This window comes from Mobula hypostoma, chromosome 1 (assembly GCF_963921235.1).
Source record: "Mobula hypostoma chromosome 1, sMobHyp1.1, whole genome shotgun sequence".
NCBI lineage: Eukaryota > Metazoa > Chordata > Chondrichthyes > Myliobatiformes > Myliobatidae > Mobula > Mobula hypostoma.
In genome coordinates this window covers 168,825,580-168,844,646 of record NC_086097.1, presented here as the reverse complement: position 1 = coordinate 168,844,646, position 19,067 = coordinate 168,825,580, and the positions used below count along the sequence as shown (strand labels likewise).

Sequence of the window (19,067 nt, the reverse complement as noted above, 5' to 3'; positions counted from 1 at the left end):
GGCAGCCAACCAGAACAGGATCCCTTTATTCCCACTCTCTGTTTCCTGCCAATCAGCCAACGGTCTATCCACGTATGTAACTTTCCTGTAATTCCATGGGCTCTTATCTTGTTAAGCAGCCTCATGTGTGGCACCTTGTCAAAAGCCTTCTGAAAATCCAAATATACAACATCCACTGCATCTCCCTTGTCTAGCCTACTGGTAATTTCCTCAAAAAATTGTAATAGGTTTGTCAGGCAGGATTTTCCTTTAAGGAATCCATGCTAAGTTCTGTCTATCTTGTCATATGCCTCCAGGACTCTGTAACCTCATCTTTGACAATCGACTCCAACAACTTCCCAACCACCGACATCAAGCTAACAGGTCTATAATTTCCTTTTTGCTTCCTTGCCCCCTTCTTAAATAGCGGAGTGACATTTGCAATCTTCCATTCCTCCGGAACCATGCCAGAATCTATCGACTTTTGAAAGATCATCGCTAATGCCTCCGCAATCTCCACAGCTACTTCCTTCAGAACACGAGGGTGCATTCCATCCGGTCCGGGAGATTTATCGACCTTTAGCCTATTCAGCTTCCTGAGTACTTTCTCTGTCGTAATTGTGACTGCGCACACTTCTCTTCCCTGCCACCCTGAGTGTCCGGTATCCTGCTGTCTTCCTCAGTGAAGACTGATGCAAAATACTTGTTCAGTTCCTCTGCCATCTCCTCATCTCCCATTACAATTTCTCCAGTATCATTTTCTATCAGTCCTATATCTACTCTCACCTGTCTTTTACTCTTTATATACTTGAAAAAGCTTTTAGTATCCTCTTCGATAGTATTTGCTAGTTTCCTTTCATAGTTAATCTTTTCTCTCTTAATGACCTTCTTGGTTTCCTTTTGTAAGGTTTTAAAGACTTCCCAATCCTCTGTCTTCCCACTAATTTTTGCTTCCTTGTATGCCCTCTCCTTAGCTTTAACTTTGGCTTTGACTTCTCTTGTCAACCACGGTTGCATCCTTTTTCCACTCGAAAATTTCTTCTTTTTTGGAATATACCTGTCTTGCACATTCCTCATTTCTCGCATAAACTCCAGCCACTGCTGCTCTGCCGTCTTTCCCGCCAGTGTCTCTTTCCAGTCAACTTTGGCCAGTTCCTCTCTCATGCCACTGTAGTTTCCTTTACTCCACTGAAACACCAACACATCAGATTTAGGCTTCTCTTTTTCTAATTTCACAGTGAACTCAATCATGTTATGATCACTGCCTCCTAAGGGTTCCTTCACCTCAATCTCTCCAATCACCTCCGGTTCATTACACAATACCCAATTCAGTACAGCCAATCCCCTAGTGGGCTCAACAACAAGCTGTTCTAAAAAGCCATCTCGCAGACATTCTACAAATTCTCTCTCTTGAGATCCAGTGCCGACCTGATTTTTCCAATCTACTCGCATGTTAAAATCCCCCACAATTATCATAACACTGCCCTTCTGACAAGCCTTTTCTATTTCCAGTTGTAATTTGTAGTCCACATCCCTGCAGCTGTTTGGAGGCCTATAAATAACTGCCATCAGGGTCCTTTTACCCCTGCTATTCCTTAGCTCAACCCACAAAGATTCTGCACCTTCCGATCCTATATCACCTCTTTCTAATGATTTAATATCATTTCTTACCAATAAAGCCACGCCTCCCCCTCTGCCTACCTTCCTATCCTTCCGATACACCGTGTATCCTTGGACGTTCAGCTCCCAGAGACATGCATCCTTTAGCCAGGTCTCAGTGATGGCCACAATATCATACCTGCCAATCTGTAGCTGTACAACAAGATCATCCACCTTATTTCTTATGCTGCGTGCATTTAAGTACAACACCTTAAGACCAGTATTTGATACTTTTTGCTTTGATTTCACTGCAACTCATTCCAATGGCTACACATTTGCCCCATCACCTGCCTGTCTTTCCTGACATCTTTACTGCTATCTTGGATTTATTTCTGTTTTCCCCTTCCTCCGCTCTATCATTCCGGTTCCCATTCCCCTGTCTAATTAGTTTAAACCCTCCCTAACAGCTCTATTAAACTTTCCCGCCAGGATATTGGTCCCCTTCGGGTTCAGGTGTAACCTGTCCTTTTTGAACAGGTCATACTTCCCCCAGAAGAGATCCCAATTATCCAAGAATCTGAAGCCCTGCCCCCTACACCAGACTCTCAGCCACGCATTCATCTGCCTGATCCGACTACTCTTGCCCTCACTAGCACGTGGCACAGGTAGCAATCCTGAGATTACTACCCTGGAGGTCCTGCTTCTCAGCTTCCTTCCTAACTCCTGGAAATCTCTCTTCAGGACCTCCTCCTTTGTCCTATCTATGTCATTGGTACCAACATGTACCAAGACAACTGGCTGCTCACCCTCCCCCTTTAGAATATTCACGACCTGATCCGAGACATCCCGTACCCTGGCACCTGGGAGGCAACACACCATGCGGGTATCTCTGTCAGGCTCACAGAATCTCCTGTCTGTTCCCCTGACTATGGAATCCCCCACGACTACCGCATTTCTCTTCACCCTCCTTCTCTCCTGCACAACAGCGCCAGGCTCAGTGCCAGAGACCCAGTCACCGTGGGCATCCCCCGTCAGGTCATCCCCCTCAACAGCATCCAGAACAAGATATTTGTTGCTGAGGGGGACAATCACAGGGGTGCTCTCCACTATCCGGGCATTTCCCTTCCCTCTCTTGACAGTGACCCAGTGTTCTGACTCCTGTAGCCTAGGGATGACTACCTCCCTGTAGCTCTCTTCACTTCACTTTCTTCACTTCACCTCTTCACTTTCCCTGATAAGCAGTAGGTCATCAAGCTGCAGCTGCAGATCCCTAACACAGTCTCTGAGCTGCATCTCGGTGCACCTGGCGCAGCACTCACATTCTTTGCCTCCTACCAATCAGCCAATGCTCTACCCATGTCAGTAACCATGCTGCCTTTGTTCTGTCTTGTCCTGTGTAACCAAGTACTTCATAATCTCATCATTAACAACTGACTCCAACATCTTTCCAGCCACTGAGGTTAGGCTAACTGGTCTATAATTTCCTTTCTGCTACCTTCCTTCTTTCTTAAAGAATGGAGTGAGATTTGGAATTTTCCAGTCCTCTGGCACCATGGCAGAGTCCAATGATTTTTTTTAAAGATCATTACTAAAGCTACCCCTTTCAGAACCCTAGGGTGCAGTTCATCTGGTCCAGGTACCTTTGGGCTTTTCAGCTTTTTGAGCACCTTCTTCTTGTAACTGCACTCACTTCTCTTCCCTCACACCCTTCAACATCTGGAACGCTGCTCAAACCAAGTGCTTCTGGCTAAGTGTGCACTTAAATGCACACAGTAACAAACAGCCTTACATTTACTAACTTGTTTTGCAAATATCTGAACGCTAACATTTATCACATGCAGCATCATATCTTTCCTCACTTTTACCAACAGTCATAGTCTCAGTACTGGTGACACACTGTCCCATGTCTGGAGACATGGGATATTACTGATGCTGGAATATGGAGCAACAAACAATCTGCTGGAGGAACTTAATGGGTTGAGCAGTATCTATGGAGGGAAAGGAAATGCTGACGCTTCAATTCAACACCCTGCATTAGGATGGCGGTCTATCTGTGACATTTAGATACTTAAATGGTAAGAGAGAGGAAAGAGTAGACATTGAAACACAGGAAAATAATGCTGTACTAGTAGCGATGGGGAAAGTAAGAACCTTCTATCATTCTTCAGATTGGAACGTACTAGTAACATGCCAGAAATTCTCTCAAGTGTCATAGGGCAGAAGCGACTGAAGTGTCCATTACTAAGTTGAAGGTGCTGGGGAAGCTAGAATGTATGAAGGAGGATAAATCGCTTTGACTAGATGGACTACATCTCAGAATTCCAAAAATGGTACCTGAAGAGATCATGGAAGCACTTATAGTAATATTTCAAGAAACACTGGAGTCAGAAAGGATCCCAGAGCACTGAAAAATTGCAAATGTAAAACCTGTTTAAGAGAGTGAGGTAAAAAGATAATAAAATATATCCCATATAATATAGCTAGTTAGCCTGACTTCAATGATTGGTAAGATTTCAAAGTCTGTTATTGAAGATGAAACTTCAAAATACTTGGAAGTACACGATAAAATATGACACACTCAGGTTGATTTTGTTAAGGGGAAATCTTGTCTGACAAATCCGTTAAACTCTTTGAGGTAACAGTTTCGACAAAACAGTCAGTGGATGTCGTTTACTTAGATTTTTAGAAGACCGGTGGGACTTCCGGGTCATCAAGGGAATGGCGGCGTAAGGAAAAGGTCTCTCGACAAAAAAGAAGGTAAACTGCCCCAAAATCGAATTTAGACAAATACTTAATATTGCATAACTATATTAATAAAAGGGGCAAGGATGATGTCTAAGAACAAGAATAAAAAGTCCGCTTCGAAGGCTGATAAACATAAAGAGATGCAGCAAGGCGAAGGGCCTAGCTCTCCCACGGCAAGCCAGGACGGAGATAATGAGGGGGAATCGGTGACTCTGTCTTTGATTCTCGGAGAGATTCGCGAGTTCCGACAAGATAACAGCAAACAGCTGGAAGATATTAAAGGAGAAATAGTAAAAACTAACTCGCGGATAGATGAAGCCGAAGCGAGGATTGTTGGAATTGAAGAGAAGCTACAAAATGCAGAGGAGGTGATAGCAGAAATACTGAAGCTACAAGACCAACTCCAGTGGAAACTAATAGATCAAGAAGGCCGCTCGAGAAGGGAAAATGTGAGGATCTACGGAGTTCCCGAAGGAACCGAAGGTAAACCCGGATTGATGATTCCCTTCATAGAGAAGCTGCTTAGAGAGAACCTTGATATACCGGCCGCAAAAGACCTACAGATAGAAAGGGCTCACCGCGCGTTGGCACCACAGCCTCCGGCAGGCGCCCAGCCCAGATCGATTCTGGTCAGATTTCTCAGTTACAGAACGAAGGAAGAGGTGCTTAAAAGAGCATGGCAAAAGAAAGGTTTCATGTGGAACAACTGTAAAATCAGTTTAGACCACGACTACGCACCGGGGATTCTTGCCAGACGGAAGGAATATATGGAAACACGGAGAGTCCTGAAGGAAAACAACATCAGATTCCAGACCCTGTATCCAGCTCGGCTGAGAGTCTTTTACGACGAAGGGACAAAAACTTACGCTACGGTGGAGGAGGCAACGTCGGACCTGGCGGACCGGGGACTACCTATTAAAGTTATCACCCAACCGGAGTCGCTACTGGAGAGGATTCGGCAGAAGTCGTGGCAGTTAGTGGGGCGAGGACGCTCCACTCGAAACAGAGTGTCAAACTACAAGGAAAAGCTGCAAATATTCAGACGCGAATGTACAGAGAATACAGATTAATTAAGAGAAATGACTGAAAAGAGTAAATCGGACTTAAAAGTAAAATGAAAACTGGTAATTGAAAATAATCTAGGCGGAATAACTTGAATGATAGCAATATGGTCGAGACATAAATAGGAGAAAATTCTCTATGATTATTCAAACTGCTGAGGGCCCTCTAACACAGGGTGAAGATAGAGGTTATCCCTCTGAACTGAGGCGGGTCGGTGCTCAGGCCTCACTGTGGGAAGTCGGGGAAAATTTTCAAATGTTATACGTTCAGAAATGTCTAGGGTGTGGTTATATGTCTTGGTTTACTGTTGAGAAGGGATTGCTTACTGTTTGGTTAGAAAAGGAGAGGGCTTTTTTTCTACTAGAGAAAAATGCAAACTGAATGGGTAAAAATAATTTCCTATAATGTTAATGGGGTTTTGAATCCAATTAAAAGAAATAAGATTATGTCAAAATTGAAAAAAGAGAGGGCACAAATAGCTTTCCTCCAGGAAACACATATGAGCCAATCTGAACATGGAAAATTAAAAAGAATGGGCTTTAAGCATGTATTTTATTCATCATATAAATTGAGTCACAAAAGAGGGGTAGCTACTTTAATATCAAGTACTCTTAATTATGAACATATTTCAGAGACTAGAGACAAAGAAGGACGGTTTGTAAAAATCACAGGAAGAATAGAAGGTACAGAAATAACATTGCTGAATGTTTATGCTCCTCCAGGTAGTGAATGGTCATTTTACAGACACATTTTTGACCTAATGGTCAGTTCTCGAGGGGTAGTAATTTGTGGAGGGGATTTTAATATTAGATTAAATCCTATATTAGATTCTTCAAGAATAGTTACTCAGAATAAACCTCTGACTCGGAAAGTGAATTCATTGATGGAGGAGTTGGGAATTATAGATGTCTGGAGGGAATTACACCCTACTAGTAAAGATTATACATATTACTCTTTCCCTCATTCAGCCTATTCAAGGATAGACTATTTCTTTATCTTTAATACAGATAGACTCAGGATAAAAAACTGTAATATTGCAACAATTGATCTGTTGGATCATAGCCCAATCTCTATGTCTCTAATCCTGGAAAGGAAAATGAGGAAAACACTATGGAGGCTAAACTCACATATATACTTAATAACCCAAAAGTAATGGAGAGATTAAGGGGAGAAATCAAAGAACATCTAGACCTTAATGACACGGGAGAAACATCACCAGTGATTTTATGGGATACATTGAAAGCTGTACTGAGAGGGAAAATTATCTCCATTACTACTCACATGGAAAAAAATCAATGCACAAAAATTAGCAGACCTTCAAGGAAAATTAAAACAACTTCAAGTTGGAGATAGCAACAAAAGTAATTCAAATCGAAAACAGGAAATTAGGAAATTGCAAAGTGAAATTGATGATATTTATACGTTGGAAACTCAAAGAAATTTTCTTTACCTGAGACAAAAGAATTATGAAGTAGGAGGTAAATCAGCTAGATTATTAGCATATAAATTACGAAAACAACAAGCAGACAATACAATTCATAAAATAAAGAATCCAAAGACAAAGCTTGTGGAGAGTACAATAGGGAAAATTCAAGAGAGTTTTGAAACGTATTATCAAGAGCTGTACTCCCAACCCCGGGCCCCCAATGAGCCCTATATAGACAGTGTATTGAATTTTTTAGATCTATCTAAACTTACAGATTTACAAAATGAAAGTTTATTAGAACCAGTAACTGTCAAAGAACTGAACGTGGCCATCTCTAGGTTAAAGGCTGGAAAGTCCCCGGGTTCTGATGGGTTTACCTCAGAGTGGTACAAGTCCCTGAAGACACAGTTAGCCCCATTACTACTTAACACCTTTAATTGGATCTTGCCGAGAGGAGAAACTCCACCTTCCTGGAGAGAAGCGATTATTTCAGTTATTCCTAAAGAGGGTAAAGATAAACTAGAATGTGGCAATTATCGGCCAATTAGTGTTCTTAATTTAGATTACAAACTATTTACATTTATATTAGTGCGCAGATTGGAAAAGCTTTTACCTGGCCTAATCCATTTAGACCAGACTGGATTTATTCAACAAAGACAAACACAGGACAACATAAGGAGAACTCTGCACATATTAGAACAGGTTAATAAGAACGAGACAGAGACAATGGTAGTAGGATTGGACGCTGAGAAAGCTTTTGATTCGGTTAGTTGGGCATTCCTATACAGAGTGTTAGGAAGATTCGGCTTTCAAGAAAGGTTTATTAAAGTAATTCAGACTCTGTATGACAGCCCAACAGCCCGAATTAAGATAAATGGGGACCTCTCTGACTCCTTCATTTTAGAGAGAGGCACTAGACAGGAATGCCCAATTTCTCCTCTTCCTTTTTGCGCTATATATTGAACCACTTGCCCAACTAATAAGACAGAGCGAAATCGTAAAAGGTATCAAGGTGGCAGGGATTGAACAGAAAGTGGCGTTATTCGCAGATGATGTTTTGGTCTATCTGAGTGAACCAGAAAAATCATTTATAGGATTGTTTACACTGTTGGATGACTTTGGGAAAATATCAGGTTATAAAATAAATGTAAAGAAAACGCAGGTTATGTCCCTAAATTATACATCATCCAAAAAATTGCAGGATACATACGATCTTAAGTGGGAAGCTAAATCATTAAAATATTTAGGAATAACCCTGCCGAAGGATCTTTCAACACTGTCACAGGTAAATTATGGGCCATTAATCTCAGAGATAAAAGCAGATATGCATAGATGGAATCTTATCCCCTATTTAAGTTTAAATTCAAGGATAAATACTATAAAAATGAATATTCTTCCTCGGTTATTATATCTTTTCCGTACTTTACCAGTGGAGGTGGATGATAATCAATTCAGGGAATGGGACAAATGGATTTCCCGCTTCATTTGGCAAGGAAGGAAACCTAGAATTCGATATAACACTTTACAGTTAGGGAAGGAAAGAGGAGGTATGGTTCTTCCTTGCCTGAGAAATTATTTTTATGCCTCACAGATAACCCCTCTGTTATATTGGTGTAATAGGGAATATAAGGCTAGATGGAAGGAAATAGAATTTGGATTAGTTGACAGTTTTCCTCTTCAGGCCTCAATAGCTGACAAAGGATTGATGGCCCAGTTGGAAAAATTTAATAATGCTTGGATAAATCTTACATTAAAAGTATGGCAGAAGGTGGTTAATTCATGTGGAACTAAAAACATGCTAAAACTCTTTAGATGGTGTGCATATGATACCGAATTCCTTCCCAACAGAGGAGATAAAAGATTTGAGCTATGGATAAAGAAAGGTCTTACAACCTACCTCTCATTTATAGATAAAAGAGTATTACAACGTTTCCAAATCCTGCAGGACAAACATGGCCTAGAACATAATGACTTTTTTAGGTACCTTCAAGTACGAAACTATGTTAACCAGAGTTGTAGATATACAGACTTATCAACAGTAGAATTAGAATTTTTCAAGATTCTGAATTCGGCTTGCAGTTCAATACCTAGTAAATCAGTTTCTCGCCTATATAATGCACTCTCCCATGCTAAAAATGTAAATACACTGTATATTAAAGAGAAGTGGGAGAAAGAAGCGGGGTTGGTACTTTCAGAGGAGGCTTGGGGGAAAATCTGCAGCTTTCCTCGACTAATTCTTTCACTTGGAGAGAACATTGTTGGAAAAACATTATAAGATACTTCAAGACCCCATATCAGGAAAAATATAAAGATACAAATGTGATGTGTTGGAGAAGGTGCGGCTCTAAGGAGGCAAATCATTTTCATATTTTCTGGGATTGCCCTAAATTAAGTCTATTTTGGGAAGGTATTCATAGAACATTAGTTAAGGTACTTAGGTCCCAGATACCTCTGAACTTTGAGACGCTCTATTTGGGGCATGTATTGTTCCTTGAACAGAAGGAAGATATAAAGTTGCTGCAGGCCCTCTTAGCGGCAAGTAAGAAATCAATCACTAGAAAATGGCTAAATCCAATACCACCTACATTAGAAGATTGGTACGAAATTATCTTGGAAATATTTAAAATGGAAAAGTTGACCTACTCCCTGAGAACTCAAAAAGAAACATTTTATCGAATCTGGAATAAATGGATTGAATATATAACCCCAATGCGAGCAGACTTTAGATGACTCTCCTAATGATTTATATTGCTCTTCTCATCAACACAGTAATATTGCTAACGTAAGCACCCCTAGTCTAAATGTTTGTTGTTGTTTTTTTTTGGAAAATAGAGAATTAACACAAGTAAAGGGAAAGATTTGGGAAAGGGATAAAAAAAAATGAAAAAATTAAGTAAATAAGTACATAGGGATTGGATAATTATGTCTGCGGGCAGGAACACGCACGAACAAATTGGGATATAAACACCTACAATGGTTGGTATATAGGCTTGTATGCAACATTTTGGACCAGTGGAAATGGTCCAGAAGGGTTGTATGGAAACTATTATTACCATTTTTCTTAACAACTAATTTCATTACTTAGCCTAATAGGTTAGATTTACCACAGTACATAATTATCTATTTAAATGTTTATTTTGCTTTTATATCATCTCAATGTGTACTTAAGAATGTATAAATAATTGTAGTTTTACACATATAAAAAAATGGAAAAGGTTATATGTGTGAAAAAAGTACATGATAATTGTGAACTCCTTATCCAAATAAAAATAAAATAATAAAAAAAAAGATTTTTAGAAGACCTTTGACAAGGGCTGCACATGAGGCTGCTAAGCAAGGTAAGAGACATTGGTGGCTGAGGCAAGGTACTAGCATTGTCAGGAGATTGACTGGTATAAGTCAGAGGTTGCAGATAAAGGGGTCTTTCTTCAGGAGTTCCATGAGGGTCGACTGTTGGGACCATAACTTATCACTTTATATGCTAATGATCTGGATGAAGGAACTGATTGCTTCATGGCCAAGTTCAGAGATGATACAAAGACAGGTGGAGGGAGAGATAGTGCTGTGGAGGCAGAGTATGCAGGATTTGGACAGGTTGGGAGAGTGGGCAAAGAAGTGGCAGATGGAATACAGCATAGTTAAGAGTTATGCACTTTGGTATGAAGACTAAAGGTATAGACAGCTTTCTAAATGGGAGAGAATTCAGAATTCAGAGGGACTTGGGAAGCTCTAATTCAGGCATCCCTTAAGGTTAATTTGCACATTAAGCATATAGCAAGGAAGGAAAGTACAATGGTAGCACATATTTTTAATAATGTAAAAGCAAGAATGACCCACTGAAGCTTCAGAATCATAGATCCTTAATTACTACCTCAAGAGCCTCTGCATTCAACACATCATTATCCGCAACTTCTGCCATCTCCAAAAAGATCTGCCACAAAACATAACTTTACCTCCATCCTCCCCTCTGCTTTCTGCGGTGATTGCTGCCTCTGTGATTCCTTTGTCCACTCATCCCTCCAGGCACTTATCCCTGCAAGCACCCCAAGTACTAGACCTGCTCATTCACCTCCTCTCTCACCTCCATTGAGCCTCAAACAGTCCTTCTAGGTGATGCAACACTTCACCTGTGAATCTGCTGGGGTCATCTATTGAATTTGGTGCTCCCAATTGAGCCTCCTCTACATTGGTGAGACCTGTCGTAAATCATGGGGTGGCTTCCTCGAGCACCTTCGCTTCATCTGCCAAAAGTAGAACTTCCTGTTGGCCAAATGTTGTATTTCTGATTTCCATTCCTGTTCTGACATGTCGGTCCATGGCCTCCTCTTGTGCCAAGACGAGCCCACCCTCAGGATCCCGGGAAGGTGATAGACAGGAGAGAGACCAGAGTAGGGAACAGAAGAGGGGAGGGGGGAGGGAAAAATTATTTTACCAGGAGAAATTCATGCCATCAGGTTGGAGGCTAACCAGACAGAAGATGTTGTTCAAACAACAGCAATTCTGCAGATGCTGGAAATTCAAGCAACACACATAAAAGTTGCTGGTGAATGCAGCAGGCCAGGCAGCATCTCTAGGAAGAGGTGCAGTCGACGTTTCAGGCCGAGACCCTTCGTCAGGACTAACTGAAGGAAGAGTGAGTAAGGGATTTGAAAGTTGGAGGGGGAGGGGGAGATCCAAAATGATAAGAGAAGACAGGAGGGGGAGGGATGGAGCCAAGAGCTGGACAGGTGATAGGCAAAAGGGATACGAGAGGATCATGGGACAGGAGGTCCGGGAAGAAAGACAAGGAAGTGGGGGGGGGGACCCAGAGGATGGGCAAGGGGTATATTCAGAGAGACAGAGGGAGAAAAAGGAGAGTGAGAGAAAGAATGTGTGTATAAAAATAAGTAACAGATGGGGTACGAGGGGGAGGTGGGGCATTAGCGGAAGTTAGAGAAGTCGATGTTCATGCCATCAGGTTGGAGGCTACCCAGACGGAATATAAGGTGTTGCTCCTCCAACCTGAGTGTGGCTTCATCTTTACAGTAGAGGAGGCTGTGGATAGACATGTCAGAATGGGAATGGGATGTGGAATTAAAATGTGTGGCCACTGGGAGATCCTGCTTTCTCTGGCGGACAGAGCGTAGATGTTCAGCAAAGCGGTCTCCCAGTCTGCGTCGGGTCTCGCCAATATATAAAAGGCCACATCGGGAGCACCGGAGGCAGTATATCACCCCAGCCGACTCACAGGTGAAGTGTTGCCTCACCTGGAAGGACTGTTTGGGGCCCTGAATGGTGGTAAGGGAGGAAGTGTAAGGGCATGTGTAGCACTTGTTCCGCTTACACGGATAAGTGCCAGGAGGGAGATCAGTGGGGAGGGATGGGGGGGACGAATGGACAAGGGAGTTGCGTAGGGAGCGATCCCTGTGGAATGCAGAGGGGGGAGGGAGAGAAAGATGTGCTTAGTGGTGGGATCCCGTTGGAGGTGGCGGAAGTTACGGAGAATAATACGTTGGACCCGGAGGCTGGTGGGGTGGTAGGTGAGGACCAGGGGAAACCCATTCCTAGTGGGGTGGTGGGAGGATGGAGTGAGAGCAGATGTACGTGAAATGGGGGAGATGCGTTTAAGAGCAGAGTTGATAGTGGAGGAAGGGAAGCCCCTTTCTTTAAAAAAGGAAGACATCTCCCTCGTCCTAGAATGAAAAGCCTCATCCTGAGAGCAGATGTGGCGGAGACGGAGGAATTGCGAGAAGGGGATGGCGTTTTTGCAAGAGACAGGGTGAGAAGAGGAATATTCCAGATAACTGTGAGAGTCAGTAGGCTTATAGTAGACATGTGGATAAGCTGTCTCCAGAGACAGAGACAGAAAGATTTAGAAAGGGGAGGGAGGTGTTGGAAATGGACCAGGTAAACTTGAGGGCAGGGTGGAAGTTGGAGGCAAAGTTAATAAAGTCAACGAGTTCTGCATGCGTGCAGGAAGCAGCGCCAACGCAGTTGTCGATGTAGCGAAGGAAAAGTGGGGGACAGATACCAGAATAGGCACGGAACATAGATTGTTCCACAAAGCCAACAAAGAGGCAGGCATAGCTAGGACCCATACGGGTGCCCATAGCTACACCTTTAGTTTGGAGGAAGTGGGAGGAGCCAAAGGAGAAATTATTAAGAGTAAGGACTAATTCTGCTAGACGGAGCAGAGTGGTGGTAGAGGGGAACTGATTAGGTCTGGAATCCAAAAAGAAGCGTAGAGCTTTGAGACCTTCCTGATGGGGGATGGAAGTATATAGGGACTGGAAAATGTTGTTCCTCCACCTCGAGAGTGGCCTCATCTTGGCACAAGAAGAGGCCGAGGACTAACATGCCATAACGGGAATGGGAATTAAAATGTTTAGCCACTGGGAAGTTCTGCTTTTGGCAGATAGAGAGGAGGTGCTTGACAAAGTGGTCCCCAAATTTACGATGAATCTCACCAGTGTAGAGGAGGACAGCCTCAGGAGCACCAAAACTCAAGAGACAACCCCAGCAGATTTGCAGGTGAAGTGTTGCTTCATCTGGAATTACTGCTTATGTTGTGCATTTAATATTTATGTAATATTTGAATAATCCTGTGAGTATGTATCATCAATATATATTGATATATTGATTTTGATTACGCATTCATAACAGTTTGGGGCCCTCAGTGGAGGTGAGGGAGGAGGTGAATGAGCACAAACATGAAAAAATCTGCAGGTGCTGGCAATCCAAGCAACACACACAAAATGCTGGTGGGACTCATCAGACCAGACACCGTATATGGAAAAAAGTAATCAGTCGACGTTTCAACCGAGACTTTCATCATGTGAATGAGCAGGTGTAACACTTTAGCCGCTTTGTAGGGTGCGGCGGGGGAGAGGACAAATGGACATGGGAATCACAGAGGGAGCAATCTCTTCGTAAAGTGGAGAAAGAGAGGTGGTAAAGATATGCTTGATGTTAGGCTTGGTGAGACTCTACATCTTGTCTCAGTGACACAAGAGAATCTGTAGATGCCAGAAATCTTGAGCAATATATACAAAATGCTGATGGAACTAAGCAGGTCATGTAGCACCAATTGAGGGAAATGAACAGTCAACGTTTCAGCCCGAGCCCTGATAAACAGTTTGGGCCTGAAATGACAACTGTTCATTTCCCCCAACAGATGCTGCCTGATTTGCTTAGTTCGTCGAGCATTTTGACCAGAAACATCCTACTCCAACACACACACACATACTACGGTCTATTGTCATATGCACATGTGCAATGAAAAACTTACTTGCAGCAGATTGTTGCAATATTATTGTTCCCCAGGGACACCAAGAGAAGAAGCTCCCACTGTCCTAACTAACGTCTTTCTCCACCAAACAAAATCAGGGGAAGTGATAATCTCATGTGCCAGAGGACTATGCCAGTGCGCTGAAACACAGACTCATTCCTTTCTCAGGTAGAAAACGTGAGTGGCGGTGGTCATCTTTTCAGAGCAACAGGAGCGGATAACGAGAAGCACGCAAGTGGCTACTGACCATGATGAAAGTGTAGCCCCGGAGACTGACTGCCGCGGCCCCACTTGAGACGAACAGCAGAGTCATCCCGGGTCCCCGAAGCCTTCGTCGCCGCCACCGGCTGGTCTTCTAATGACGTCACTCGTGACTTCACTTGATCTGGCAGTCTCGGGGCACTTGCGTCACCTTGAATGTCATCTCCATTACTTTTCCTCGCTGATAAATAAATATAATGCCTGGGAATTATAGTTTGGGATGTTTGGACTTTATTTAAAATAAAGTTGATCAGGCGTTTGTAATGGGCAGGTGGAAATTCCCGCTCGGTTTTGGCGGCGGTTTTGAACGTTCGGAGGCCCCTTGGTGCTGTGTGAACAGTCATTGGGAGGGGCGGGGTCTGACCGGGGCGTGCCGAGGCGGAAGTCGGATTGAGTGACATTTGGCGAGGGGGCGGGGTCTCAGCTACCACGGCCCGATTGGTGGACTGCTGACGATGAAAGAGGCGGTGTCAGCGAGTGGTGGTGCCTGTCGGCCGGATTGATTGGGGCCTCGGGGAGCATGTCGCTGTCGCTGGAGAAAGCCTCCGAGCTGAGGCAAATCGTTCGCAACCAGCTGACCCAGGTGAGTTCCGATGGTGAGCCGAGCAGTGCAATGATCCATTCTCACCCCAAGTCTCCGAACGGCTCCCACCCCTTGCCGAGGCTTTTGGCGTTTGTCAGGTAGTCTTAAGTGAGGCTCAAGTGAAACACGTCCCAGTCCTCTGACACCAGGTGCCCATCAATGCCTATGACAGTGAACTTAGGTATTTTAAGTATGAGAGTGTTTGCCCACCACCCTCAGACAGTGGGCTTCAGGCCCCTTTCCTCGCAGGTGGGAGTTTGTAACTTTCCCGGTTGCCCAAGGGAAGTGGGTCCAGCGTTTCACGAGTTGTCATTGCATTTGTTTCGGACAGAGGCGAATAAAGCTACTCTCCCCTCATAAGTAGTCTTTGTCATCGGTGGTGACGTCCCTACAGCCTCTTCTAAACACTAACACTTTGTAATCCGATTTTACCAAAAAGTGCAGCAGCTGTTTTTGATCCAAATGGTGTGTGCATTTCTGGCGTGATTACGAAGCAGGATTATGAGTGGTCTATCGTGCTTGCTGCAGGAATGTTTGAAATGTTTGCTCAAAATTAGCTGCAGTGCAGTGCCATAATTCCACTTCTCCATACTGCTTGACTTCCTTTTAACTTAAATGCTTGCCAGTCGTGATATTGAGTATATTTGATAACCTATTTTGTCCCTAGCTCTCTGGGGTAAAGAATTCAAAATGCCCACAGCCCTCTGAGAGCAGGCTTTCCTCTGCATTTGTCTTAAGTAGGCAATTTTTCACCTTTTTTCAGTTGTATACTTCATAGACCCTAAGGCACCATGTGCTCCAATGTTTTCCCTACCTCAGCACCTTTAATAATCTCTGGAACTAACCTCATGAATGTCTGCTGCATCTAAAATATTATGAGACGATGCCAACACTCTAAAGTTGCACCCAACTTTTTTTTCCTTGCATTTTACCAAATAAAGGCAATCCCCAGGTTATGACCGGGTTCTGTTATTCAGTGAAGTGAACATAAACGGTGTGTAGCAGAGGATCACAGCACCAATTGTTATAGGGAGCTGCTATCGATATGCGGGAGAGAGGTGGGATGTCTGTATAGCAAACAGGCTGGGGAAGAGCTGCCACCAGCTGGCCTCAATGAATAAGTGCTGTTCCCAGCTGGTAGAATGTGCCTTGGATCTATTGTCATCTATTATTCCATTTCCCCCAAAAGCTTACTTGAATGTGGTGCTCATAAGTCAGGCATTCATAAGCCAGGAAGGACTTGTACTGGTGTTTGAATGACTGACCTGTAATTAAACATTTTGACCCTGAGTGTAGAACAGAAAGCAGTTGAGAGAAAGAACAGGCCACAATGTCTTCACTGAACACAATGCTGAATTAAATGCAATCTCTGCTGCCCATCCAAGAGCAATATTCCTCCATTCCTGCATGTTCATGTTAAATGCCTCTTAAATGCTTCTATCACATTTGGTTCCTATGCTACTCCTGGTAGCCTGTTTCAGGCATCTACCACACTTTGTAAAAAGAAAGAAAAAAGACCCTGTATATTTCCTTTAAACTTCCCTATCTCGCCTTAAATGCATGTTTCTTAGTACTTGACATTTCTATCCTGGGGAAAAAGCTTCAGACTGTTTATTCCTTTCATAATTGTATAAAACCTATCAAGTCTCCTTTCATCATCCAACACTCCAGAGAAAACAACCCCAGTTTGTCCAGCCTCTCCTTGTAGCTCATGTTGTCTAATTCAGGCAACATTCTGGTAAACCCTCTTCAATACCCTTTCCTAAGCTTCCATGTCCTTCTTGTAATGGAGTGATTAGAATTGCATGCAATTCTTCAAGTGCAGCCTAATCAACGTTTTGTATAGTTGCAGCATGATTTCCTTACTCTTTGTTACTCAGTGCCCCAGCCGATAAAAGAAAGCATGCCGTACACTTCCTTCAGCATCCTATCTGTTTGTGTGGCCACGTTAAGGAAGCTATAGACTTGTTTGTCAAGATCTCTCTATAGATAAGTGCTATCAATGGTCCTGCCATTAACTGTATAACATGCCCTAGTACATATTCTATCAAGTCATTTTTTATATTTCAAACTAGAGAAGCCCTAGCACTGAACCTTAGGAACACCACTAGTTACAGACCTCCAGCTAGAATAACATCCTTCTGCTGCTACTCTCAATCTCTATGGCAAGGCAGTTCTGAATCTAGACTATCAATTCACAATGGATCCTATTCACCTTAATCTTCTTGATCATGATGGGCTCTTTAAAATACTTTACTAAAATCACCAGACATCATCCACTGCTCTGCCCTTGTCAGTCATCTTGGCCATCTCCTCAAAATACTCAAATTTGTAAAAATGTAACCAATGCAATATTATCATATTATTCATCTTCCAGTTCACTTGGGCCATGCCTGTGTAGGTTTTCACAAACAAAACAGTGAGGAGTTTTATGTTTAACGAAACATGTAACACATTTTATTGAACTACAAAACCCAAACACAAAAGTGCACTAAAAATCTTTACATAACAATGTCATCATGTCAGACCAAGCTTTTAAAGCGAAACTCCAACTCAATGTCAGTTGTTGCGAATTATGTACACTTCTCCCCATTATGTTCCCTTACACCTGTATCAAGCAAGATATGGGGAAATAATGCTTGGAGCCTTAAGTTTTCTAATCTTACTTTTCTTTACAGCTTGTAACATGTTTCCATTCTTAGTAGGGCATAGTACTGATGGGCAGAGATCTGTAACTTTACCCTAGTAAAAACACTTGTTTGTCAATGTATTATACTGGTATAATACTGGCAATATGGTATAAAGAATAATATTTTCTCGATAGATTTTATGCTTTCTATTCTTTGTTCTTGCATTATTATATTTTTTTCCTAAGTAGGTTGTCTCATGTAGCAGAATGTGCTGGAGAATTATACAAACTTTACTGATCTAGGAGTAAAGAAAATATCTGATCTTTGTTCAGACAGTGAGGCATCTACCAAATAACTTCACACAGCAGTAACTTTGGGATTAAAACTTATTGCAAATAAGTTGTTATCTTAACTACAATATTTTTAAGGCCTAGAGTAGCTCATACACTAGAAGTATTTAAATGTCTTTATTTCTGATATCTGTACATATGCATATAGACTCGTGTATAAGGGGATGCATTGACACTTGCCTTTCTACTACTTGCTTTTGGAGTTGAAAGCTACTGTTTCTTACTTCCATGTAAACTTTAAACAAAGTAAATCAAGGTTAGTTTTAAATATGTATCTGAGGATAAGAGAGTATCAGCTTTAAACCATCTGAGACTCAGTTTTTAAATTTTAAATCCAATGTATTTTAAGATTTTAAACTTTTATATAGTAGCTGCACTTATTGCATATCTTACAGATTAAGGAGCGAAAATTTTAAAAAGTTGCAAATGTTGGTAGTCTGTATTAGAAAACAATTTCTAGAAAGTCAAGCAACACACACAAAAAGTGCTGGTCAGTGCAGCAGGCCAGGCAGCATCTATAGGAAGAGGACCTCTTCCTATAGATACTGCCTGGCCTGCTGCGTTCACCAGCATTTTCTTGTGCGCGTTGCTTGAATTTCCAGCCTCTGCAGATTTTGCCGTGTTTGCGTTCTAGAAAGTCAGTTAGTCTCTGTGGAGAGAGAAAGCCAGTTAATATTTCAGCTCGATGTTCATTAGAATATTCTGATGAAAAGTCATTGACCTAAAACATAACTTTTTTTTCCCCCCCTCATTCATCTGTGTTGGAAATAATCAGCAACTGTGTCTTTTCTTTCATGATAAACAAGATAAGTTATTTTACCTCTCATAAGTTGCATATCAAAGGAGTAATTTTTCCAGAGGACCAAGATAAATAATAAACATTGAAAGATAATGCACTTAATCATTATAAAGTTAGTTTTAAACCTGTAAGTCAGTATGTTAATAGCTTGCTGAATATCTTTTGACCAGATGAACATTCATGAAAGAATCAGAGACATTTTATCAGAGTCATTTCAAGATGAACAAGGCAAGAGTTCACAAGGTTTGTCTGAGGCTGATCTTGTAAAAGCCTTACAACGCCGGGGAATTGTAGATGATGTCATGAAGGAACTCAGTTTTTTAACTGTAAGTATTTCACTGCAATGAATGGCATCTTTCAGAGGAT

The 19,067-nt window shown here is 42.2% G+C and overlaps 2 protein-coding genes across 3 annotated transcripts in view; one reads left to right on the top strand and one right to left on the bottom strand.

The window, feature by feature from the left end:
* The window catches only part of psmg2 (proteasome (prosome, macropain) assembly chaperone 2), a 64,873-nt gene extending 50,391 nt beyond the window's left edge, over positions 1-14,482 (bottom strand). Inside the window, exon 1 of the mRNA XM_063059621.1 lies at positions 14,326-14,482. Coding sequence (XP_062915691.1) covers positions 14,326-14,391 — 66 coding nt within the window. The 5' untranslated portion in view covers positions 14,392-14,482. The remainder of the gene's footprint in view (positions 1-14,325) is intronic.
* A 347-nt stretch (positions 14,483-14,829) lies between these two features.
* The window catches only part of cep76 (centrosomal protein 76), a 75,868-nt gene continuing 71,630 nt past the window's right edge, over positions 14,830-19,067 (top strand). For both annotated transcript variants that reach the window (XM_063040877.1, XM_063040873.1), the window contains exons 1-2: positions 14,830-14,922; positions 18,872-19,027. In XM_063040877.1, coding sequence (XP_062896947.1) covers positions 14,860-14,922; positions 18,872-19,027 — 219 coding nt within the window. In that variant the 5' untranslated portion in view covers positions 14,830-14,859. The remainder of the gene's footprint in view (positions 14,923-18,871; positions 19,028-19,067) is intronic.